Genomic DNA, 25,214 nt, shown 5'->3' with positions numbered 1-25,214 from the left:
TCGGGAAGGCCTGAAACAGGCCAGTCAAATCCCCTCATTTTACAGATGGATAGACTGAGGCCTGGTCTCCCCAATGCCTCTAAGATAATGTGCACTTTGCTCACCTGGGATTCAGGGCCCACCCCCGTCTCCATTTCCTGCTTCATCCAAAACACATCTCTCCTCCTTCTCCTACTTACAAACCTCCTGGCCTTAACTCATACTATTCACCTGCCACAAATTCCCTTCCATGACTTTCCCCATCTTCTCTGTGTCATGGATTTTTTCACACCCTTTCTCAAGAATCAGTTTTCAAATCACCTCCTCTGAGAAGTCTTCCAGGATTTCCCCCAACCTAGAGGCAGCAAGATGGAGGCAGGCCCTCCTCGTGGGATGTTTACTCCTTCCTGGGCTGTGGCTGAAAGCTTTCCCGGCACTGTACCCGGCTACCCTTTGATCTTTGTTTTGCCACCACCGTCATCCCGCCCCACCCTTTGCAGGGAGGAAGAAAGAGGCCGGTAGGTCTGGAGGAGGTTCCCAGCCCTGAGGGCTTGACTGCGGGGAGGGACCTACGCACCTCTTCCGTACCGTCAAGACCTGGTTAGGGTTAGGGAGGGACATACGCACCTCTTCCGGACGGCTAAGATCTGGTGAGCGCGTGTGCGACATATTAAGTCCGCGGGCACAGACTCACCTGTGTGGTTCCTCCCAGCCTGCGGGGCCGGGAGGCGGGGCTAGCACGAAGCAAGCTATTCATTGGAGCCGCCAGCCGCCACACAGGCAGGCCCTGAGAATCCCAGGTAACCTAGGCGTGCCCCACCCCAATCGACCGTTCCCAGGGCAGCACGAAATTTGAAGTAGGACCGAGTTAGCCTTGGAGAGCGGTGCCCCTCGTTCTGGTAAATAAGATGGCATCTAGATCAAGTAGAGAGGGCCTACATGGGACCCTCCCAGAAGAAGGGGACCTGGAGCCATGGCCTCCAAAACCGGGGTCTGTTTGCTCCTCCTGTGTGACCTTCAAAGTCTCCTCCCTCTCTGTGCCTTGATTTTCTCCTGTGTAAAGTGGAACCACCCCTCAGGGATGTGGGGATTAAATAAGATGACACCTTTTAAAAAAGTCTGGGAGTGTACTGGCCCTCTCTCTAGATGCGGGTGAGGTGGGGTGGCTGGGCGGTCGTCACAGAGGATCTGGACAGCAGGGCAGCGGGGCTCTGCTGGGGCAATAGGCTGAAACCACTTCCCCATTACCCCATATCACAGTGGGTAAAAGCAAATTCTGGGCTCAAAAGATGCTGGGATGAATTACATTTCCATTACCTATCAGCTGTTGTCCTCAACTGTAAAATGGGACAGTAACCTTGGGCTCAAATGGTTGTTATAGGGATTTTATACCTGGTACATGGCAAGTACAAAATAAATGAGTTGGTATTGTTTTTATTTGACAGACAGGACTCCAGACCCCACCTCCCCGGCTCCTTGAACAGGTAGGGTCCAATGACCCTGGAACTGTGAGTCGGTGGGAGGGTCCTGGGCCTCCAGCACGAGGTACTGCGGGCCGTCCTCCCTAGTGGATCTGAGCTCTTAGGTCCCCTGGCTGACTCCTGGTGTTGTCTTGGGCATGTTGGCCCTCTCCGGGCCTCAGTTTTCCCCATTTATTGAATGAGAGCCTGTACTCTGTATTCCCTATTTAGGAGTCTAGCGCAACCAGAGGCGAACCCTGAGGGGCTCGGAAGGAAAAGCATGACATATGAAGGCAACGTCAGTCCAAAGGTGTGTTGACTGGGGAAGGGTTGTTGTGATTGATCCTGATCCACCTGAGATGCTCCTTGAGATGCACCAACATAGGGTCGACGTGCTGCCGGTCACAGTCCCCGCTCTGAGGTGGCCGGGACCAGGTGTCCCGAAAGCAGCCTGGTCCGCAGCCAAGCCCACACGCTAACGCGAGAAGGGGGCGGAGTCGGGGGAAGGGACAAGGTTTCACGAACAAAGAGGAGGGCGGAGAGGGGCTGTTCTGAAGACTCCACGAGTTGGACGAGCCCGGGCCACTTACCCCGGCTTTGGGCGCCCTCCCTGACTTTGATGCGAAGCTGCGTCCTCCTGCCGATGCCTGCCCAACCAGCCAAGGTCGCAGCGGTAGTGGCCCCAAGACTATGATCCCCTACAACACGGCCCGCGTGGGGCGGGACTGACGTGGGGGCGTGGCCGTCAAATTGAATTTCCCCAATGGGGCACGAGAATGGGCGGGACCCTCCTAAGGACTGGCTGGCGCGGCGGCGCGGGGCGGGGCGGGCAGGGAGGCTGGCGCGGCTGGACGGGCGGTGCTTGCAGAATCTCGGGGACGGTTGCTGAGGGGGACTGGGATCCCGGTTGCGGCGCCTTCCGCCTGACCGTTCCTAGTCTCTGTCGGATCCCAAGAGACCTAGCCTGAGCCCGCGCCGAACGGTGGGCCGGACTGAGAGGTGGGTGTGCAGGCCTCTGGGAGGCACCGGGACCCCCTACGGGTCCTGGCGGTGGAACGCGGATATCTGGACAGGGGTTCTGGGACTCCCAGGCTTGGGAGCTTCCTCCCATCCACTGAGGCTCTAAGCCATGGGATAAGGTTCTAGACCGCGGGAAAGGATACCACCCACGGACCTCCAGGAGGCTCCACGACCCCCAGGGACCCTGGTCTGTGGGGGCACGCACCTTGGGGAACGTCCCACATTACTCTGAGGTCTTTCTCAATCCCCGGGGGCCGCAGACTGTGTGTGTGACAGAGAGCCCTGGAACTGAAGTGGGGCAGCGGCGGGAGTCCCTAAGGAGAAAGACACTTCCTATAGTCCCCCGGGCGTTCTGACTTTCGCATTAGGGACCCCTGCCCCTCAGGAGACATGGGGGAACTCAGAGTGTCCACAGAACCTAAAGTCTGGTGGTTGCTGAGTGGCACTTCGGGGGGATTACCCCAAAGTAGGTAGATAGAGGCAAGGACCCCAACAGAGGGAAGATGGGTGGTTAACACCCATCCAAGCCTAAGGGGATGGGAAAGGCAAGCCGCCACTTGAACAGGCAGGGTCCGAAGAACCCCAACTGCGGCTTAGGGACGCCCTTCACCCCACCAGACCCCTTCACCGGATGGGGTGACTCGACAAGTGACTGTTCTGGGGAGGGGGAAGGCATGACTGAGGGATGAATCAACACGGGGTGGGGGGGCAATCCTGGGACCATTTTAGTCCCCATACATTAAGCACCTATGGTGTGTCAGGCTGTGGTCCCTCAAATTCCATAAAGACATGAGGGCTGAAAAAAGAAGAAAGGAGCTGGAAGTTTGGGCCAGGATTTAGGGGGCCATGATGGGCAGTGATGGGGCAAGAGGGAGTGACCTGAGCCCCTAGGGGCACTTTGGAAGGGGGCTTCAGGAGCCAGAGGTGGCCAAGATTTTGATTAAATCCATCCCTGCCCTCTGGGTCTTTGGGAGGCTTACCCCTCTGACAAATCCCCGGCCCTTTTCAATCCTCACTTTGCCTATCCAGAGGTTGGACGGATCAGGTTCTGAAAGCCATTCTAGCTGGGAAATTCAGTTCTAAGTTTGTAAATTGGCAGGAGGAGCTGGGTGTCGGGACACCTGGCTTCATGAGGTCTAGACGATTGGCATCAGGGGGAGGGTAGGAAGGGGAGAAGGGAGGGGTGTGTATAGAGGGCTGTGGTCAAGAACTGGAAGACAGGATGTTTCCTCCAGTGGATTAAATCACCTGGGGAAATGAAGGGTAGTGGCAGCATGGATTTGGATATGGGCACAGCCCACAGCCAGAGACTCAGCTTTTGGTCCGGGAGGGGACTGGGCAGGCCCTGGGGATAGGTGGGTGGGGCAGGAAACTGGAGTCTGGCGGGCACCCCCTGGTGGTGAGCAGGCTGTGGTGGGCCTTCTTAATCCAGGTCTCTACTCTCCCTGTTTGATGCTTAAGACAGGGAGAGAGCCCAGTTTAGGCCACACAGCCTCTGGCATCAAGTTAGCTGGGCAGGAACCAGAGACTCCCCCCCTTGGTTTGTTAAGTTTTCAACATGCCAGCCTAGGATAGAGGGGAACTCCCAGCCAGGGGCCACAGGTAGCAAGGATGGGACACCAACAGATGATCATGGGTTAGAGAGGGAAACTGAGGCACAGAGCCCAAGTGCCTGTGGTTTCCAGAGGCCCCAGCAGGCCTAATTCATGTCTGTCTCCTGCAGAATTCCCTGAGCTGGTGTCAGGTGCCACAGGCACTGGAGATCTCACCAGGAGGGGACGGACAGAGGTAGGGGCCAGCGAGATGGCGGATGAGGCCTTAGCCGGTCTGGACGAGGGAGCCCTGCGAAAGCTGGTAAGTGGCCTGTTCATCCCTGCTGTGATGACAGGCAAGCCAGGTCAGAGGCAGGGCCTGTCCAGGCTACCTCTCAGCTGACAAGAGGCGGGGTGAAAGGAGGGGGCAGGAGGAGGGCTCAGGGGAACAGGACTAAGCCTGTTATGCATGGCTGATGCAGAGGACCTAGTAGCATGTGCCTGTCCATGCCAGGTGCTAAGGCCTGGTCCCTCCCAACCCCCCACTGCCACCACCTGTTTAAACAGTAACTGCTGAGGACTCGCCCATGTGTAGCTACAGGTGTGGGGAGGCTAGATTTGCTCTTCCAAGCAACAGCCTGGGCAGTGCCCGCCCCTGGAGGCTGGCCATAATGATAATAGTAGCAGCAGTGATTAAAAATGCCAGGGCACAGGGGCGCCTGGGTGGCCCAGACTCTTGGTTTTGGCTCAGGTCGTGATCTCAGGGTCCTGGGATTGAGTCCCGCATGTGGCCCCCCGCTCAGCAGGATGTCTGCTTGAGGATTCTCTCTCTCCCTCTGCCCCTCACCCTGCTCCCACGCTCTCTCTCTAAAATAAATAAATAAATCTTAGAAAAAAGTGCCAGGGCACAGCAGGGGTCAGGCTGGCTGCTAGACCATCTCACAGAAGCTGTGACCACAGCAGCTCCAAAAGCCAGGAGGGCACTGCGGCTCAGAGAGGTGAAATCACCTCCCCGAGGGCCCCCAGCCACAAAGAGGATGTGCCAGGATCCAAACAAACCCCAAAGAGGGCCATGGGGGACCAAGTCTTGGGTAACTCAAAGCCAGAAGATCCCATAAAGAGGGAAAGGCCTTGGGGGCCCTTGTAAACTCTGTCATTTTTTCCCTCTCTGAGCCTCAGTTTCTTTACCTGTAAAATGGGAGGGGGAGATCTGTGCAAACATATATCTAGGCCCTAGAGCTGACATGGGGATAGGATGAGGCATGGGCCCAGATCTTAGAGTGGAAGAATAGGCCTACTCTTTTCCCAGCTTCTTGAGCGCCCTATCTAACCATAGCCCACCCATCCCCATGCACATTTGAAAGGCTGTAGGGCAACACCACAGGGCAGACATGTGCCCACTATCAAGGGCAGGGAGCTACTGAACTGGAGGAGGGGCCAGAGCCCTGCCCCCCACCAGCCCTTTACCTTTGTGAGGGTGAGCAGCCAGAGGAATGGGGATTAAAGATTTACCTTCCCTAGGGGAAGGCTAGTTGACCTACCCACCCCCATACCATTCTTCTGGAGGCAGGGGTCACTGGGCAGTGGCCCGTACCGCCATGACCTACCCAAGGCAGTCAGCCTGTGTGCCCTCAGACCAGCCCCTTAGACTCTTTGGGTGTCTGCCACCGCCACAGCCGGCTGTGTGCCCCATTGGTTTTTCAGCGGTTCCCACCCACATCAACTCGACCTCCCCTCAGGAAGTCAGCTGGGGGTAGTAGAGGCAGAGGGTTCCAGAAAGAAAGCCAGGTCTCCGGGCATCTCCATGTTGAGGGGTCCACTGTGAGGCTCAGGGTTCTCCAGTCGCCAACCCCCACCCCATGTGGGATTTCAGAGAAGGAGCCAAAGCAGTAGCTGTTGTCGGCCCAGCCCCGCCCCCTCCCTGGGAAAGGACTGACTAGACGCTGCCCCTCGTCCCTGGACAGCGAAGCCGCGCGAGGTCTTTCCCACTCCCAGACCGGTTCCTCCACGGCCGGGGCGCCCGCCATTACTTCGCCCCGGCACTGCCGAGGGTCCCCGCCCCGAGCGCCGGCCTGGCTCCCGCCGGCCTGGTGGCAAGAACGGGGGCGTCCCAAACCGGGCTCCTCCCCGCGGGGCCGGGCCTTATAAGGGAAAGCTGGCCCGCGCCCCGGCTTTGGGCCGATTCGGGGACCCGGGCAGCCGCTTCCGGCCTACGCTCCCGCACATTCCTGAGGACGGGGCGGGGTGCCTGCGTGGGATGGGGGCACTTGGGGACAGGCACGCCGCGTGTCCCTCCGCCACATACCCGGACGCCCTCCGCCTCGGTCCCGGGTTCGAGTTCAAGCTCCGACGCTCACTACCTGGGTGACCTAGGGAAGCCGCTTAAGTGCTATGAACTTTGATTTCCTCTCCGTAGCCGGAGACATTAAAGCAGGCGGTGGCTGGGGGCTTCCTGTCGGGCTCCCCACCGGGCGCCCAGTTCGGGGCGGCCCGGGAGAGGCCGTGCCCTGGGAGGGCGGGCGGTTCCGGAGCCTGCGGGCCTTCGGCGCCCCCTGGCGAGGCCTCGCTCCACTGCCGGCCGGTCTCCCAGGGTAGCTGGAGGAGCTGGGACTGAGGAAATGCCTGGAAAGTCTTCTGTGTTGTGCTCGTGGGGAGACTGAGTCCCAGAGAGATGCCGGGGCCTGCCAGACCCCACCCCCCACTCCCCAGCAGCGAGGACAGAAAGGCCCGGAGACCCGGCCCCCAAGGAGGAGGAAGTGCCCTCTTTCCTCCCGGGAGAATGTCACTGGGCAGTTTCGGAAACCGCCCTATCCCCTTCCCCTTCCTTCTGGTGGACAATGGCGCTTTGTACTTCCTTCCCTCCCTCCCACAGCCCCCTCCACACACAACGGTGGGGCTTGAAAGGGCGGGGAACATAGGCCACACAGCAGGGCTACTGTGGGCAGACAATATACCCAGGCCCAAAGGATAGGGTCATGCTGGGGATGACCAGTGGAATGAGGTTGTCCTTCCCCCAGCCCCGCTCCACTCATTTGGTGGGGGGATCAGACGGAGGATCCTCTTTTCCAGATGGGAACAGTGAGGCTCCTAGGGATTGCAGAGGTAGCCAAGGTTCCACATCAGGCTGTTTTTAGGGACAAGAACCCCATCTCTGGAACCCAGGGCATTCAGAAGGGGTACCCAGGAGACAGAGGGCTAGTCATTGCATCTCTTAGCGTCTTTACCCTCTGTACAGGGGGACTGAACCAGTTGACCCCTCAATCACCAAGTGTCCCACGGATTGTCCACAATCTCCAAGTGTACCACAGAAAGCTCTAGTTCTGAGGCCAGGCCTGGAGGGTGGGAAGGTGAGCCTCATTCTCCCTCCCTCTGCTATAATAGGCCCCCTTTATAGTTCTCTTTAGTCCAGGCTAGAGAGGGTTCCTTACACAGTGGTGCCAAGGTCCTTGAGGTACCCACCATGGCAGACAGACCCTAGCAACAGAGCTATCTTCAGCTCAAGGCTGACCCTGGAGTCAGAGAAACATGGGTCCAAATCCTGGCTCAGGTCATTTGGCTGTAAGCAAATGACTTCTCCCCCTTGAACCACGGTTTCCTCATCTGTCAGAGAGGAGTAATAAAGTACCTAGGTTTCTGTGAGATTAAGACAGACTGGGGGCTCAGTGCAGGATCTGTCATTTAGGGTCTCAATAAATGTTACTGATGTCTTGTATCTTGTACTCATTTACCCTTGCCTTTCTCTCCTCCTAAGCGGCTAGAACCAAGGAGAGGGTGATGTTTACTGCATGCACAGCTATGCAGGGGGACCCCAAGTCACTGACCCCATCCCCACCCACTGCCCTGAGGTGGGAGCCATTGTTCCATTTGGCAAATAAGAAAACCGAGACACAGATTGGTTAAGGACATGTTCCTGACCACCCAGCCAGGCGTGGACTGAGGCTGGAGCAAGCTGGGGGTTCTGGCCTGTGCCTCAAGGGACCCTCCCATAGCTCCTCAGAAATGTGGAGGCTGAAGGAACCATGGAGGGATCTGTCCTCCAGAGCTCTCCCCCTACTCTTTTCAGACTAGGACAAGTGACCTGATGGCAGATTGGGCCAGCCCATACACCCTGCTGAAACCTATCCCCATCACTTCTTGGCCTCCCATCCTGGAGTAGGAAGGAATGATTGGGGAGGAGGCTATAAGGAAGGAGGTAGAGGGTTCCTGGACCCTACCCCTGAATGATTTCTCCAGGCCAGTCCTCTCTTTCTTGAGCCACAGACTGTAGTGGGGAGAGGTACCGGGGAGGCGGGGGGGAGGGCACAACAGAATTGGCTGACTCTGCCCAGCGAAGGTGCCCTTTCCTGAGCCTGGTTAGACCAGCCGCCTCCAATTTCCCAGGGATTGAGAGGCCCAGAAGCTGGTGAGAGCACCTGTCCCCCCATTGATACCCTCTCTAGGGCCTGGGTAGACCCTAGTGCAGCTGCGTTATCTATCTGGGGAACTGACCCTCCTACTCTGGGCCCTGGTCCCTTTGATGGTGGTTAGGATTGGGTCAGTACAGGGGGAAAGAAATAGCCCCCAGCCAGGCAAGAAACTAGGACTCCTGAGCACCTGCTTCTGCTTCCGTTTTCCCATCAGTCCAGTGTGGATGAGGCTGCTACCCCCAGCAAGGCTGTAGTGCTTTGGGACCAGAACATGAGAATCTTCTTTGCTCACAGGGTGGACTCCAGCTGCCCTAATCACCCTTTCCTCTCCCAGGGACCCTGTTAGGAGCCCATAGGGTGGCCTCCCTCCTCCTGACTCCCAGGCTCTTGGGGATTTGATGAAGGACTCTGAGACAGGAGTCAAATCTCAGGAAGCAGTGCCTGGCTTGGCAACTGGCCCGGGTGGGCAGTTGCTGGCCACCCGCTCTGTAAACCACAGTGCCCAGCGGCCTGTCCAGGAGCTCTGGTTCCATGAGCCGGGTCTCCCCGAGACCCTGGGTGGGTGGGAGGGCAGGCTCGTGACAGGCATGTGGCAGAGAGAGTAGAGACAGACCACTCATTGTGGCCCAGGCCAAGCTGTGGGCCGCTGGTGCCCGCCCTCCACCCTGGCAGCCAAAATGACTCGCCCCTCACCCCTGCCCGCCCCACAGTTGGAGGTCACAGCGGATCTGGCAGAGCGGCGGCGCATCCGCTCAGCCATCCGGGAGCTGCAGCGGCAGGAGCTGCAGCGTGAGGAGGAGGCCCTGGCATCCAAGCGCTTCCGTGCCGAGCGGCAGGACAACAAGGAGAACTGGCTGCAGTGAGTGGCCAGGGCGTTGGTCATGCAGGTGGGAGGAGGCTGGCGTTGTGCAGGCGGGCATGAGCACAGCTGTGTCTGCCGCCCATCTGGGTGTGCCGATGGCAGTACAGGCCGGCATTTGGAATACACCGGGATGAATGTGGGCCCGGACCACTCGCTGGTCACGGGGCCCTGGACACACCTGTGTCGACAGCACGTCTGAGCCTGTGGTTTTAGTGCTCACGGACATGGGCAGGCATGTGCCAGTGGGGAGCCAGAGGGGGTGCACCGCTCCCTGCCCCTCTGTCAGGGTTCTGGGTACCCTGTCCTGGCCCCTCCCCTCAGCCCACATCCTCCATGACTTGGCTACGGCAGTGGCGGTTATAGTCCCGATGTCCCTGCAGCTCTCAGCAGCAGGAGGCGGAGCAGCGAGCTGCTCTGGCGCGGCTGGCAGGGCGGCTGGAGTCCATGAATGATGTGGAAGAGCTGACCGCGCTGGTGAGGCCCAGGCCAGGGCAGGGGCTGGGGCGGCGGGGCAGGTGAGGAGCCGGCCTCCGCAGTCCAGCACCTGTGGCCTGCTTCTCATCCCCAGCTGCGAGGTGCCGGTGAGTATGAAGAACGCAAGCTGATCCGAGCTGCCATCCGCCGCATAAGGGCCCAGGAGATCGAGGGTAGGTGCCCTGCCCTGGCCCCGCTCTGTGCCCTGCTGCATGCTCCCCACAGCACCTCCGGGCCACGCACCTGACATTTTGTCCTTCCTTTCCAGCTGCCACGTTGGCTGGGAGGTTGTGCAGCGGGCGTCCCAACAGTGGCTCAAGAGAGGAGAGCAAGGGGCGGGCAGCACAGAGGCTGGAACGGTGTGAGGTAAGGAAGGTGAGCAGGGTGGGAGCGTAGCCCAGTGTCCTGTGCCCATGGATGCCAGCAGCAAAGAGCACCTGTGTGTTTTTGCTAGGCTGGTACTTGACCCGGGTTGGGGGGGGGGGCGGGACACTAGGGCTCTATCTCAGGCCCCTGCCTACTCTCCTGGGCTACTTCTGGCCACATGTCCCCCAGTCTAGACTTTGCATTTACCCAGACCTTCCCCCCAAAGCCGTCTTGTCTATAATGCTCCCGAGTGTGTCTCCCCTTATCACCCTGCTGCCCCCCTCTCACCCACCATGGCCATCCAGCCTCTACTCGGTAGCTAATGCAATCTCCCTGAAATGCAGATCTGACCCTGGTACCTCCCCAGCTTAAACCCATCCTGAGGGCTGTCCCTCCCTATCCAAACAGCCCACATCCTGACTTTGGCTTATCAGGGCCTACCTATCACACCCCAGCTGACTGGTGGAACACTGTTCACAGAGTTGACTGTTCTCCAGGGAGTGTGGTCAAGCTGTGTAGATTCCTTAAGTGGCCAGCAGAGGCCGCTGGGTCCCAGTCCCTGAAGGACTACCCCCACAGACATACCCACTGATTAGCCAGGCTAGGATCAGGGCTCTGGGGCCTCAGCTCCAGAGATCTGTTAAGGCCGGGAGTCCCCAGCAGGTCTCCTTTCATCCCCAACCCCTGGCATAGGATCTGGTCCTCTCTGAACTACCCTCCACTAGGCAGTGCCAGGAGGTTGGGAAGTGAGGATCGGTGTCCATGCATGTGCAGGTGTGCCCACAGGAAGCTATGCCTAGCCCCTCTGCTTTTCATGCCCTGCCCTGGGCACCTGACAGCCTGGGGAGCCTTTGGCTGCAACCCGTGGGTCACCCACAGGTGCCAGAGCCAGAGAAACAGGAGCAGCAGGCAGAGGTCCCAGAACCAACCCCAACCCCCCAGGGCACCAGCCGGGATGTGACCACGGTGACACTCCTGCTGCGGGCCCCACCTGGGGGCACACCCAGCTTACCTGCCTCACCCGTCAGTTCACCCACCACTGCTTCTCCTGAGCCTCCACTAGAGCCTACTGAGGCCCAGTGTCCTGCTGCTGAGGCTGTGGGCAGTCCCGAGGCACCCTCCAGCCCACCCAGGGCCACCAGTCCTGAGCCCCAGGAAGCACCAGCCACCCCCAGCACTGAGAGGCAGGTGGTCAGCAAGGTGAGTGTGGATGAGGGACAGGGATGCCAGGCAGGTGAGCTCCTTGATTTGGGAGTCAGGCCCTGCCTATGCTATGTCTCCCCTGCAGCTCCTGCCTGGCCCCACAGAGCCCCCAGCTGTCCAAGGCCCCACCAAAGGTCCTTCCAATACAAAGAGAGCAGGTGAGGGTCCCAGGAGGGGTAGCTACAGGCCTCCCCTTCCGTGTCTGGAAAATGGGCTCTAGTGCCTAGACAGCTTCAGCTTCTTCAAGGCTAGGCAGTCCCTGACACTCCTCCCACTGCCCTGAAGTGTCCCCACCCCCAGCCTGGCCCGCCCCCCCCAACCCACCCCCCCCCCCAACCCATGGCCAGAGGCCTCCCCACAGCCTTGAAAGGCAACGGGCCTCAGGCACATTCTTTTCCCCAATAAGGGAGTGCGCCCATCTCCCAGCTGAGGCCATGGGCAGTCCTGGCCTACTGGCCGGGGGGGGGGGGGGTCCCCCATCCCCATCGGCAGGGAGGATCTGGGCACCCTTCCTCCAGCCCAAGCCCTAGCCCCAGCCCCCAAGAGTGTCCAGGTCATCCTAGGGTCAGTGTGGGAGGAGAAGGAGGAGCCTATAAGATAGATACAGCTGAGTGGGGGGCCAGGAGCTAAGGAGGTACAAGACGGGATGGGGAGGCTGGGGTACAGGAAGGGGTTGGAAGGCTGAGGTGGTATGGAGGAGAGAACTGTGAGAGGTGGAACCCCCATATCCACATCTCCTTTATCTTCCCCCACCTGGCCACCACCATTTCTCCAAACTGCCAGACCTGTCTGGACCCCGTCCCTGCCAACGCTCCCTGTCCGTGCTCAGCCCCCGCCAGCCAGCCCAGAACCGAGGTACTACCTGTTCCCACTACTGTAGACTCAGGGCAGTCCCTGTCCCACCAAGTCACTGATAGCCCTCTTACCCCTTCTAGAACCCCCGACCCCTGCCAGTGGACCTTCCCCATTCCAGCGGGCCGGCTCCGTGCGGGATCGTGTGCGCAAGTTCACCTCTGATTCTCCTATGGCTGCTGGGCTCCAGGATGGTCCACCCGGGTTGGCCCTGGGTCCCTTGACCCCCACAAGACTCTTGGGCCCCTCCCACATCAGCACTACCCCTGCCTCCTCTTCCAGTGGCTCCTCCTCACGGGGCCCCAGTGCCACCTCCTCCCGCTTCAGCAAGGAGCCACGAGGAACAGCCAGGCCCCTGGCCCAGCTTCAGAGCTGCCCCGGGGAGGAGGGCCCCAGGGGGCGGGGCTTGGCTGCCAGGCCCCTTGAAAACGGAGCAGGGGGGCCCGTGGCCCGCTCAGAGGAGGCCAGTGCCCCGCTTCCCGTGCCTGTCGGCACTGCCGAGCCAGGGGCCAGTATGAAGACCACATTCACCATCGAGATCAAGGATGGCCGTGGCCAGGCATCCACTAGCCGAGTGCTGCTGCCCACAGGCAACCAGAGGGCAGGTAGGCCTCCCTGCTGTCTCCCCACTGCTGGGGATGAGTGCCTGCAGCCAGCCACCCAGCTCTACACATAGGGCAAGTGCTGTGGCCAGGGTTCAGGGTGTCTCCAAAGGGTGTGCTGGGAGCAAGGGGCACCATTAACCTTGGCTGGCATCGCCCTCACTGCAGCTGATCTGACAGGAGCCCTTCTCCCCCTCCAGAACTGACGCTGGGGCTACGGGCGCCTCCCACCCTCCTCAGCACCAGCAGTGGGGGCAAGAGCACCATCACCCATATCAGCAGCCCTGGGACCCTGGCCCAGCTGGGTAGCGTCACTCACGTCACCAGCTTCAGCCATGCCTCCCCCGGTAGTCGGGGAGGCCGCAGCATTAAGGTGAGCCCCTCCTTACCCCACCAGCCTCACGATCCATCAATCTTATATAGACTGCTTCAGCCTGTAGGGCTAGCGGGGTTCCTCTGGCTCTGCTCCTCCCCCATTGCACACACACGGAAACTGAGGCCCAGACAGAGCAGGTGGCTACCTACAGTCCAGAGCCAGTTGGTGGCAGAGTTAAGGGCAGACTAGGGTCTGTATCGCCCACTAGGTGTGTCAGAAGCTTACTTTGTACTGGCCTCAGGCTTCCCACGTGCCGATCTCTGGTCCTTACTCCAAAATTGGTTGGTTCATTCCTAATGAACAGATGGGAAAATGGAAGCTCAGAGAGGGTGGTGATGAGGGCTTGCCCCCTCTTCCTGTGGTAGTCTCAGTGCCCCTGCTCCTACTCCAAACTGAGCCTCAGCCCCAAGAAGTAAAGCTGCTGATCTCATCCAAGATCAGCCTGGCCTCTTAGAAGATTGGAGATTAGTGATTACCATCTGCATCAACATCTCTCAGGGGCTGAGCAGAAGCATTGATGGGAGGACAGGCAGGGGTGCCGATCAGGTGAGGCAGCAGCCTAGCAGGTGCCATGAGAACTGAATCCGCTGCACCCTTCCATTATTCATTCCTGAGCCTGGGATCAGCTGGCTGGGAGCTCAGCTGGGGAAGGAATCCCCAGTGGGCCGTCCGGCTGCCCAGGTAATGTCCTCTGGGCTGCACTGGGGACTGAATGGGACTTTGGTTGAGGTGAGATGGCTAGAGCCTTCTCGGGGGTGACTGGGAGAGGGTGGGGGCAAGAAAGCACCCTTTCCCCTGCAGAGCAGGACCTAACTGCTCTCTGCCAAGAGAATGAGGGGATGGTGGCCGAGGCCCTTGAGGTGGGTGGGAGGTACAACCGTGAGCTCTGCATCTGATACCACCAGCTCACCTCAGTTTCCCCATCTAGAATCAAGGGAAAGCAGAAAAGTGCCTAAAATGTGCTCAAAATCTGTGGTTGGATCCCAGGGCCACAGGCAGGCCAGAGAATATTTATGTTAGGGACGAGACACTTGTTATAGCAGATTGCTCAAAGTCCCGCCTCTCTGTGCCTCCATTTCCCCCATTTGTTCAAGGCTTTCTAAAACTGCATGGCCTAAAGGCAAAGGAGTGCAGGCTCTGGAGTCTGGCAGACTGGATCCTTAAATGGTGGCCCAGGCAGACCCATTCCTTGCTCCCTGCCTTGATTTCCCCATCTGTGGGGCATGGGGCTGTGGCCTAGGTAGTCCTTCAGGACCTGTGCAGCATTTCTGTACTGCCAGTCTGTGATCTCTGCAGGGCCAGGGCCAGGCCTGGCAGTCTGCCTGCTTGGGCAGGCCACCCCTCCCCCACAGCCCCCTCCACAGGGAGCCCAGAATAGGTTTCTATTTGGGCCCCAGCCTCAGCTGGCGGGTGGCAGGCTGGGAGGCCGGGAGGCCAGCAGGGGCGGGGCAGGCCCACTGCCCTTGCCTTCGCCCTCAGGCCAGCTGCAAAGACTCTGACACTGCCAGCCAGAGGCAACTGTCCCTACCACTGTGCCCCTCGTTACCCCACCATAGAGCCCCTGCCATCACCATGCCAGGGGTACCAGGGCCTGGGTCTGAGCTGGCTGCAGCCCTTGAGGAGCGATTGGGCTTGGCGCTGGAGGAGCTGCGGGCAGTGGCTGAGGCAGGCCGGGCGGCAGTGACCCAGGCGGCTGAGGCAGTAGCCTCAGCCATGGAGCCAATGGCCCGGGCAGCTGAAGAGCTGCGGGTGGAGACGGCAGCACTGAGCCGGCAGCTGGATGCACTGGGCAGGCAGGTGGAGGTGCTGAGCCTGCGGCTGGGGGTCCCACTTGTGCCTGACCTTGAGCCTGAGCTGGAGCCCAGTGAGCTGCTCCTGGCTGCTGCCGATCCTGAGGCCCTCTTCCAGGCGGCTGAGGATGCCGGGACCCCCGTGGCCCACCCGCCTGCCTTCAGCACCCGCCGCCGCTCCTCTGCTGGCCCTGCCTGCAGCGGCAGTCTCGTAAGTCCCTATGGGCTGGGGAAGGGGGGGGTGGTTTTGAGTGGGTTCTCCCTCTGCTGAGGGGCCTTAAGTTATGCCACTACCTTCTCTGAGCCTCAGTTTAACCTATGTGCAGAGGGACTGGGATGCCAGTGCTCCAACACTCAGGCGAGAGGGTGCCAGGCTCCTGGCCCTGAGGCATGCCTGGTGGCTGCCCCAGCGGCCCCTGGCTAGGGCCCAGCCCCCACCCCCACCCCTCCTCTGCCCCAGCCAGGCTGAGTCTCCCTAAAGCAGCTGCTACTTTGGCTCTCCTTACCCTCAGAGCAGACAGAGAGGCCCTGCCAGGAGGGGAGGGGCTGTGATAATTGGGCTGGGGGCTTGTCCGCAAGTGGTTGGAAGGTGGCCTGGGAGGGGTAGGGTGCTAGGTTGGGGCTGCAGGCCCCTTAGGGGGAGCAGGGGCAGGCTTCAGAGAGGACTTGGCTCTGAGCAGTCCCAGTCGGACACCTGGTCAGGAGCCCAAGGGCCCTGGTCCAGCCCCTTTGGGGTGTGTGTGTGTATGTGTGTATGTGTTTGGCATGTGCTGCCTGGGCACTGGCCCAGGAGGACCCAGGCCTTGGGAACTGCCAGGACAGAGCACAGCCTGCCTGGGAGGGGGCTGGGAATGAAGTAGCAGAAAGTTAAGCTACCTTCAGCTCAGACCCCAGGCTACATCACACTTACAGAAGGACTGTGGGCAAGTCATGCAGCTACCCTGAGCCTCAGTTTTCCCTTATGGTAAATAGGGACAGTAAAATCCCTAGTGTTTATACAACACTTAATACCAAATGAAAATCACCAGTGCTGGCACTGCTAATTGTATTAACACCATTCCGGGTAGATGGGAAGCCCTATGGCAAGGCTATCAGTGCCTCTTCCCTGAGTCTGACCACAATATGACCGTCCTTGCGTGGGCAGTCTGGCCAGTTGGTGGATATTTCTAAGGCTGTGCCCACAGACCCAGGGCCTGGTCCCCTGTCCATTGGGGGCATGGTTGGTTTCCTCTACACCCCTCCTTAAAATCCACGCCCTCTCCCCACCCTGCAGATGGAGCCAGAGCCAGTAGAGCCCCCCTCTGCAGCAGTGGAAGTGGCTAATGGCGCCGAGCAAACCCGGGTGACCAAAGCACCAGAGAGGCGGAGCCCGCTGAGCGCTGAGGAGCTTATGGCCATCGAGGATGAAAGCATCCTGGACAAGATGGTATGGCCAGATCTGGTGGGCTAGGGGTTGGCAGGGGGCAGGAACCAGCAGCCAGCAGGTGGGTAATGACGGGTTCTATCTGCAGCTGGATCAGACGACAGACTATGAGGAACGGAAGCTCATCCGGGCTGCACTACGTGAGCTCCGACAAAAGAAGAGAGGTAGAGAGCCACTTGCCCCACTCCAGATCCAGCTGTTCCATTGCCCAGCTGCTCCCCTTACGCTGGGGTCCATTCATGGACACTCTAGTTCAGTAAACTGCCCTACCCAGCTTCTCTAGCCCCAGATGTTCCCTTACCTCCTTCCCCCTGGATCCAGCTTCTCCCTTCCCTAGCCCCTTCTTTCCCCCTGGTTACCCCAGTTATACCATCCCCAACCAGCTTCTCCTCTCCTTCCTAGACCTAGTTACTCCCTTTCCTAGCTACTCCTCCTTGGATCCCATTGCTTCCCCAAGTGCTGCCGACTACTCCTTCCCTGAATCCAAATACTCCTTCCCCCAGCTGCTTTTCTCTCCTTGAGAGCCACTGATGACCACCATAGCCTCTGCCCGCCACCCAGCTTCCCCTTCCCTGAGCACTTCCTGGACCCAGCTATTCTTTCCCTCAGCTTCTAGATTCATTTGCTGCTCTAGATACTCGCTGAATCTGACTGCTTCCTCCAGGCCCCACTGATGACCACCTAGCCCCTGTGCCCACCCACCTACTTCTTTAGGCCCACTTACCCCTTTTGCCATCTTCTCTCCTGACCACTCTTTCCCTGTATTGAATTACTTCTCAGGTACCTCCAGTTACTCCCTCCTTGGATCTAGATAGTGCCCAGAATCTTCCTCCAGCTGCTCTTTTCCCACCTAAGGCCCATTTAAAGACCCACTCAGGGCGCCTGGGTGGCTCAGTTGGTTAGGCAGCTGCCTTCGGCTCAGGTCATGATCCTGGAGTTCCGGGATCGAGTCCCACATCGGGCTCCCTGCTCGGCGGGGAGTCTGCTTCTCCCTCTGACCCTCTTCCCTCTCGTGCTCTCTATCTCTCATTCTCTCTCAAATAAATAAATAAAAAATCTTAAAAAAAAAAAAAAGACCCACTCAGCTACTAGCCTCACTCAGCTTCTTCCCTGAACTCTGCTACTTCCTCCCTAGATCTGCATATTCACTCTGGAATAAGTTACTCATTCCCATAGAAACGCCCTTCTTGGATCCAAATACTTCCCCTTTGAGTTTAGCTCGTCCATATTCCCTGTTTCTGCCTGAGTCCATTGCCACACACCACACCCCGCCTCCCGCCCCCGCCAAGTTATAGCTTTCCCCTCACCCTCAGCTACTCCTAGAGAAGGCCTTTGTCTCCTGTGTCTTCAGCATTTCTAACAAGTTGCCCTCCACCCCATCTTGTGTGCCCTGTGTGCCCATGCATATGTGCTGTGTGGGTGATGGGTGGCCCTTCTGGGCATGCATGGGGCATCCCCCCCACCCCCCGCCCAGACCAGCGGGACAAGGAACGGGAACGGCGGCTTCAAGAGGCACGGGCCCGGCCAGGGGAGGGCCGTGGCAACACAGCCACTGAGACCACCATGCAGCACAGCCAGAGAGCAGCCGATGGCTCAGCTGTCAGCACTGTCACCAAGACTGAGCGGCTCGTCCACTCCAGTAAGGGGGCCAAACAGGGCTCAGGGCTCCAGGTGGAATATAGCCACCCCACTGGCCCCATGCCTCACATTCTTCCTCTCATCCCCTGCCCCTCCAGATGATGGCACACGGACGGCCCGCACCACCACAGTGGAGTCCAGTTTTGTGAGGCGCTCGGAGAGTAAGGCCGCCTGGTGTCGCCCTGTGCCTGCCTGCCTGCCCACCTCCTCAGACTCTTCCTCAAGCTCTCTCTCCGTACCTTCATCTGTGTGTCTCTCTGTCCAGCAGTCACTTTCTCTTCTCTGCCTGTGGCTACCACCATCCCCCCCACAGCCCCCTGCCCTACCTCCTGACGTCCAGCCAAAGCCCTCACCCTGCTCCTCTTCCCCTTTCTTGTAGATGGTGGCAGCAGCACCCTGGTGCAAACCAAGACCTTCTCCTCGTCATCATCCAAGAAGATGGGCAGGTGAGCACAGGTACCCATCATCCCCTGACCACGTGGAGTCAGAGCCACATGGGACCTCACTGCACACCCATTCTACAGAGGGGTAGACCATGGTGCTGGAAGGTGATAAGCATACAGTCAGGGAGAGTCAGAGCAGGAATCAGGCCACTCCTGGTCCCCTTGCGATCTCACCTAATCCTCAACCACATCACTGGGGAGGCCAGAGTTTTGCTCAGGGTCTCCCAGCTCTGAGTGGCAGTGATAGCACTGAGCCCGTAGAGAGGACTGCCTGCCACTGAGCTGCCTGGTGGCCCTGCCCCTTCCCAGTGTCTGCAGACCACGTTCCATGTCACAGAGCACTTTTGCACCTTATTCCATGAGGGAGGAGTACATCTCCATCCCACAAAGTATATCGGGGCTGGTAGGATCAGAATTCAGGCTGGGAACCAGAGGGGTTCAAGAACTCTGAGTCAGGGGGCGCCTGGGTGGCTCAGTTGTTAAGTGTCTGCCTTCGGCTCAGGTCATGATCCCAGCGTCCTGGGATCAAGCCCCGCATCGGGCTCCCTGCTCAGCGGGAAGCCTGCTTCTCTCTCTCCTACTCCCACTGCTTCTGTTCCCTCTCTCGCTGTGCCTCTCTGTCAAATAAATAAATAAAATCTTTAAAAAAAAAAAAAAGAACTCTGAGTCAGAAAAGACCTGTGTTCAAGTTCTTGCACTGCTGAATCCCTTACCTCTGAAACCTGAGGCCAGAGGCCTCCCTTCCCTTGTGAAGTTTAAGATTTTTATTTATTTATTTATTTGAGAGAGAGAGACACAGCGAGAGGGAACACAAGCGAGGGGGAGTGAGAGAGAGAGAGACGCAGCCTTCCCACCGAGCAGGGAGCCCCATGTGGGGCTCGATCCCAGGACCCTGGGATCATGACTGAGCCACCCAGACGCCCCTCCCCTTGTTAAGTTTAAAAATGGCACATAGGAAAGTCTCAATAGATATGAGCTATTATTATTACCATCATTCTGATTATGCTGGTGGGTATTATTAGTTGATAGTGCCCAGAATCTGAACTCACCTAGTAACTTGATCAGAGAAGGAGCCTTCTCAGAGAACTCCCCAGGGGCCAAGTCTGTTGAAAAGAGTGGCTCCCACCTTCTTGTCCTTTGAGCTTCAGTCTACTCTGCAAAATGGGTGTGATAAGGACGCTTCCCCTGCTGACCTGTGTTGCCGGTGGTGGATATACCGCAGGGTGTAGGGTACAACAAGACCCCTCCCTTGGCAAGTGGGGGTCGAGGCTCAGGAGGAGCCTAACAGTCGCCTCCCTACCCACCCCCCAGCATCTTTGACCGCGAGGATGACGCCAGCCCGCGGCCCGGCAGCCTGGCGGCACTCGAGAAACGCCAGGCAGAGAAGAAGAAAGAGCTGATGAAGGCGCAGAGCCTTCCCAAGACCTCGGCCTCCCAGGCGCGCAAGGCCATGATTGAAAAGCTGGAGAAGGAAGGCGCCGCGGGGTGAGTAGCAGGGGGCGTGGCTGGGCGGGGCCAGAAACGGGAAGGCCCCTTGGGAGCTGTGCTGGGAGGGGCCTGAAGGACGGGGAAGGCGGGGCCTGGGACCGGCTGGATGGGCGGGCGGAGGCAGCGTCCCCTATGGTGTTGTGACCAGGCCTACCCTCACCACCACCCACCCCCACGCGCCCCTGCAGCAGCCCTGGTGGACCCCGCGCAGCCGTGCAGCGCTCCACCAGCTTTGGGGTCCCCAACGCTAACAGCATCAAGCAGATGTTGCTGGACTGGTGCCGAGCCAAGACGCGTGGCTATGAGGTGAGCTCTATGAGGCCAGGCAGCCTAGCTTCTTTCTTCTCCCCACAACCCCCACCCCGCAGCTCTGCAGAACTCCTTCTCACACCCTGTGCTTTTCACAGCCCCCGTGCCTGGCAGGGAGGATGGAAGCCCTCTTTTGGGATGAGGAAACAGGCTCAAAGAGGACACACAACATGCCCTAGATTCCAGAATAAGTGATTAAGTGGCAGGGCCTAATGGGGGCCCAGTTCAGAGCCAGACCTCACCCTTGGAGTCCCCCCTCATTGCTCTTGGAAATGGGAGTGGGTGAGCCGGGTAAATTTCTATAAGTAAGGGAAGGAGTGAGGGAGGCATGATCATGGTCTTAGCTGGGTGGTGCTGGGCCTCCTGGTTGCTCTGTGCCTATACGTAGCAGACGTGGGAGTTGACAAACTCAACTGAAGGATGCTCGTGTTCCCACTGCCCAACCGCTGTGCAGCCTTGGGAAAGCTACAGGGCCTCTCTGACCCCAGTTGCCCTACGTCTGGAATGCCAAACGCTGGGGACATAGAAGTTAATGGGGAAGCTGACCAATCCTTCCACCACCCATACATAGCACGTGGACATCCAGAACTTCTCCTCAAGTTGGAGTGATGGGATGGCCTTCTGTGCCCTGGTGCACAACTTCTTCCCCGAGGCCTTCGACTATGGGCAGCTCAGCCCGCAGAACCGGCGTCAGAACTTCGAGGTGGCCTTCTCATCTGCTGAGTAAGTGTGGGCCCCAGCCCTGCTGGTGTCAGCTGGGCATCTGGGGCTGTGCATCTGGGCCAGGCCCAGCTGCCCCAAGGCCCCTTAGAGCTGGCCAGCTGCACTGTCAGACAGCGGCTGAGATCCCCCCTTCCCCAGAAAGCCCCTGTCCTCTCCACCCTGCCCACCCGCCGCTGAGCGTGCCAGGTGCCCGCCGGAACGAAGGAGCCGCCGGCCGCCTACCAGCCCCGGCCAAGGCCCACCAGGTGGCCCTGTCCATATCCCCTCCATCCTCCCTCTGCCCCCTCCTCCCTCTCTCTCTCCCTTTCTCTGTCCTGTTCTCCTCCCACTATCACCAGAGCTTCCTGCTCCCACGGGATCCCGGCTGGAGATTCCAAAAGGAGGCTCCTGGCCCCGGGCACCATGCCCGCCCAGCCTATATAGGTGTTGCCAGAGGCTTATATAGGACATCAGCAAGCCCTCCACTTTGGAATCGTTACCCCGTCTGCTCACCTCACCCTCAGCACCCTCCATCTGTCTTTCCTTTTCTCCTTTTCTCTTTCTGGTTCCCCCAGATTTCTTCCTCTTCCCCCTCCCCCACCTCCTCTCACGCCTCCCTCACCCCCCCTCCCTGGGGCACAGCCCTCCTCTCCAACCTCAGTGCCAACGCCATTGCCCCACACCCCGTTCTCGCTTGCCCCAAGAGTTCTCTGCATCTGTGACTGGTCTGGCCCCCCACCCGTCTGCATCGCACACCATTAGTGATGGGTAGTGAGCGGCACGTCCACAATGGGGAAGGGGCATGCGGGGGGGCCGGCCGACTGCAGCACTGAGAACGTAACTGAACTCTTGTCTCTGTGTGTGTGTGTATGTGTGTGTCTCTCTGTTCTCCTCCCCTTTCTCTTCTCTGCCTCTTCCCCCTCTTCCTCTCCTGGGCCCTGCCTCCCTCCCTGCCCCTTCCCGGCCCCCTACCCTCCCCAGGACCCATGCGGACTGCCCGCAGCTCCTGGACACAGAGGACATGGTGCGGCTTCGAGAGCCTGACTGGAAGTGCGTGTACACGTACATCCAGGAGTTCTACCGCTGTCTGGTCCAGAAGGGGCTGGTAAAAACCAAAAAGTCCTAACCCCTGCTCAGGGGCCCCACGGTGAGAAATGCTGCCTCGCCCACCTGTGCTGTATGCTGGAATCTGCTCAGAGGGGCACAGAGAGAGACCAGGGAGGTGGGTGGGAGAAGCAACAGGATCCTGAGAAGAGCCGGAAGGAGCCAGACATGGCCCGATCTTCTGGTAGCTTGGGGCCTAGCAGGCAAGACCATTCTTCTAAAGGGGCGGTGATGACCCACATGAGTAGGACTGAGATGGAGCAAGCCCAGGAGGGGACCCCAGAGGAGGCACCTGAGCCGGCCTGCAGGCCCAGGACAGCTATCTGAAAAAAGTGCAAACCGAGCTGGGATCTGAATGACAAGTTCAGGATAAAGGAGGGAAAGGGAGTCCCGGGCAGAGGGATGAGCCTATGCACGGGGCTGGGGTCGAGAGGGAAAGAGAGCATGGCACACCTGGGAAGGGAAGGAAGTTTAGTCCGGGTAGGAAGGGGAGAAAGGGCCACAGGAGCTTGAACTTCCTCCTGAGGATGAGAGTCATAAAAGATTTCCAAACAGAGAAGGGATGTATGTGATCTGGTTAGCATTCTAGAACAATGCCTGGATGAGGGATAGGGAGGGAAGGAATGGGCTAGATAGCTGAAGCAGCTTAATAAGAAACTGGACAGGCTTCCTGATGTATCCAGTTAGGGAGAGAGAAGGAGGCTCAAGGAATCTGCTAGGCCTCCAGTTTGGGCACTGGGGATCTGTTGGTGCCACACTCATTGGAGAGCTCAAGAGTGGGGCCAGTGTAACAGGAAGATGTTTCTGGATCTCTACAGCAGCTCTGGCATTTTCTCTCTAGTCACCTCACCTCAGGGCCACAGTAGAGAATTCAGGTCCTGAGCGAACTGTCCCTTCCAGACGAGCTGCTCAGAGAAGGAGAAAGGTGGCTCAGCGTCCTGGAGGTTTTAGGTCAGAGACAGGGCCAGAAGCCGGAACGCCAGACTCCCCACTTAGCGGCTGTTTTCCTTACCCCATCACTTTTCCCACCTGTTGTGTAGAGAGAAGAAAAGACAAAGGCTCAGAAGGAGCAAGGGGATTGCCCAAAGTAATGTGAGTCAGGGGCAGAGCTAGCCGTGCACTCAGATGCCCCTTGGGGCCTGGAGCCATGTCGGGGGCAGCCCACATGTGCACACATATACCCAGAGAAGCCATGCAGGTGAGGGGAGGATGGGCTTGGTTCTGTGTCCAGGTCATATATGGACTTAAGAGCTGCTGCCGAGCAGGCTGGCCTGGAAGGAGAGGGGCCAACCCAGCCCTGATCCAGTTGGAAAGTGTGACTCAGCCACGTTGCTGCTCGAATTGCCCTGTGTTTGGCCTGTCACTGGGGCAGCTGGAGCCCTGCGCTGTGAGCCCCAGTGTAAACAATGGCTTTATAAGGTCTCCAGGGAAGACACCAGAGGCGGGAGGGAGCTCCACGTTGGGGAGCCCGGGATCCCTGGGGTGATAGCCACAGCTTGAAGAAGATGCAGAGAGAGGCTGCCTCTTTCCCCATAGTATAGCCAGGGAAATGAATCCAGCCTGGGGCAGACATGATCCCAAGGGCACATAGCACATCAGCAACAGAGTCAGACACCCCCTCATTCATCCTAAGTGCTCCCAAGGTCTCCAATGAGGCAGAGAACTTGTTGCTATAGAGATGGAGAAACTGAGTCACAGAACAGGGCAGAGCTTTATCTAGCGCACACAGCTGACCAGGGGTACAGCCTGGACTGAAACAGAGGTCTCCTGCCTCCCAAGCTGCTTCCAGGAAGGAGTCCAGGTGAGCTGGGAGTAGGCCCCAGCCCTACCATGGTCCCAAGGTTTGACCTTGAAGGTGCAAGATGGGAGGAGGTAGTCCTGGGCCCTTTGGTGTGTTGGCAATAGGAACGATTCCTGCCCTTATGCCTTCCCTGCCGAAGGAAATTCAGTTAACATGGACATGGGAGGGAGCAAGGCAGAAGAGGTCTTGCTTTGGGAGAGGAGGGGAAATGGAGCCAAGGAGCACACTCCAACTTTAGAGCTCTGGGGCTGTCAGATGCTGCCGCCCACTGACTCCAGAGTGAGGAGATGGCTCCAGGCAGGTGTCAGCAGCCAGGGCTGGGGTGCTTGAGTCCCAAGAGGCCCAGCCCTGCACCTGCTAAGCTATGGGGCTTGAAACATGACTCCTGGTCTGTGACTCAGTTTCCCTATCTGTAAAGTACAGCTAGCACTCTGGAGGGTGACAGAAGGGCGGTCCCACCCTTGAGCATGTTGTAGATGGTCCTGGCTGTTTTGGTTGGGACCCTCGTCTGCCTCCCCTGCTCTAGCCAAGGCAGGTGGTAAGGGTTAAAGAACTACCCCCCCGCAACATACACACACACTCGCTGTCCTCCGTCTTATGTAGTGGGATTGTCCCCTGGTGCAAGGACAGGGGTTCCCGGGCCTCTCTGCAGGAGGTACCAGGCCAGGCATCTGAGAGATAATCCAGGGCACAGAGGGTTACAGGGGCGGGTCCTTAATGCAGAGAAAGATTTCCCATTGGTAAGGCCCCACTGGATCCAATGGCCCAGCCCAGAGGCTTGTGCCAGCTGGAGTGTGCCATTGAGCGTGTGTAGGAGGTGGCCCTCCAGAGAGAACATGGGTGGAGTCTGGAGGCAGGATTCCCCCTCCCCCCCGCCCCCGGGCTAGGGGTAGAGACGCGGCCGTGCCCAGAGTTGGAATGGAGCATGGTGCTCCTCTCCCATCTGCACCTCCACCTGCCTCGCCTGGCTCCCCATAGTGATGCTTCTAGGCTTCGGTGAGTGGGGCCTGGGGTTTCCTGTCTTCCCCGAAGGCTTTTACCCCTTCAGTCAATCAAGAATCTGGAGTTTATGGAAGACCAACAGGCTGCAAGCAGTGAAAAGACCTCCAGGTAGAGGGTAGCCGCAGGAGGCGGGGTTGGCGCTGACAACCACCCCGTGCCCCCTCCCTGCAGGATGCTGGTGGACTGCGTCCCTCTGGTGGAGGTGGAGGACATGATGATCATGGGCAAGAAGCCTGACCCCAAGTGCGTCTTCACCTACGTGCAGTCGCTCTACAACCACCTGCGGCGCCACGAGCTGCGCCTGCGAGGCAAGAATGTCTAGCCTCCCTGCCCGCACGGCCCGCCTGCGGCAAGCAGCCCCCCACCATCCAGGCACCATCCC

At 58.9% G+C, this 25,214-nt stretch overlaps 1 protein-coding gene across 1 annotated transcript; it reads left to right on the top strand.

Annotated features, from left to right (window-relative positions):
* Positions 1-2,318: 2,318 nt before the first annotated feature.
* On the top strand, positions 2,319-25,091 carry SMTN (smoothelin). The gene is made up of 21 exons (XM_028124785.2): positions 2,319-2,438; positions 4,183-4,313; positions 9,108-9,256; positions 9,640-9,733; positions 9,828-9,906; positions 10,002-10,099; positions 10,979-11,299; positions 11,388-11,460; positions 12,086-12,157; positions 12,238-12,759; positions 12,957-13,129; positions 16,196-16,348; positions 16,434-16,509; positions 17,820-17,984; positions 18,082-18,144; positions 18,363-18,429; positions 19,738-19,911; positions 20,103-20,220; positions 20,795-20,946; positions 21,907-22,072; positions 25,004-25,091. Exons 2-20 carry the CDS (start codon positions 4,263-4,265, stop codon positions 22,049-22,051), a joined length of 2,745 nt encoding a protein of 914 aa, XP_027980586.1. The 5' UTR covers positions 2,319-2,438; positions 4,183-4,262; the 3' UTR covers positions 22,052-22,072; positions 25,004-25,091.
* The last annotated feature ends 123 nt before the right edge of the window (positions 25,092-25,214 follow it).

Source organism: Eumetopias jubatus, unplaced genomic scaffold, assembly GCF_037043125.1.
Source record: "Eumetopias jubatus isolate StellerSeaLion01/CBP00866 unplaced genomic scaffold, mEumJub1_p1.0 scaffold_16, whole genome shotgun sequence".
NCBI classification, from domain to species: domain Eukaryota; kingdom Metazoa; phylum Chordata; class Mammalia; order Carnivora; family Otariidae; genus Eumetopias; species Eumetopias jubatus.
Note: the sequence above shows the minus strand (reverse complement) of the source record. Positions and strands in the feature narration are given on the sequence as shown.

Coding starts and splice junctions, on each gene's coding strand:
- SMTN (XM_028124785.2), top strand. CDS start 4,263: ATGGCGGATGAGGCCTTAGCCGGTCTGGACGAGGGAGCCCTGCGAAAG. Junction 9,734..9,827: donor TGGAAGAGCTGACCGCGCTG/GTGAGGCCCAGG, acceptor TCTCATCCCCAG/CTGCGAGGTGCCGGTGAGTA. Junction 16,510..17,819: donor GCTCCGACAAAAGAAGAGAG/GTAGAGAGCCAC, acceptor CCCCCCGCCCAG/ACCAGCGGGACAAGGAACGG.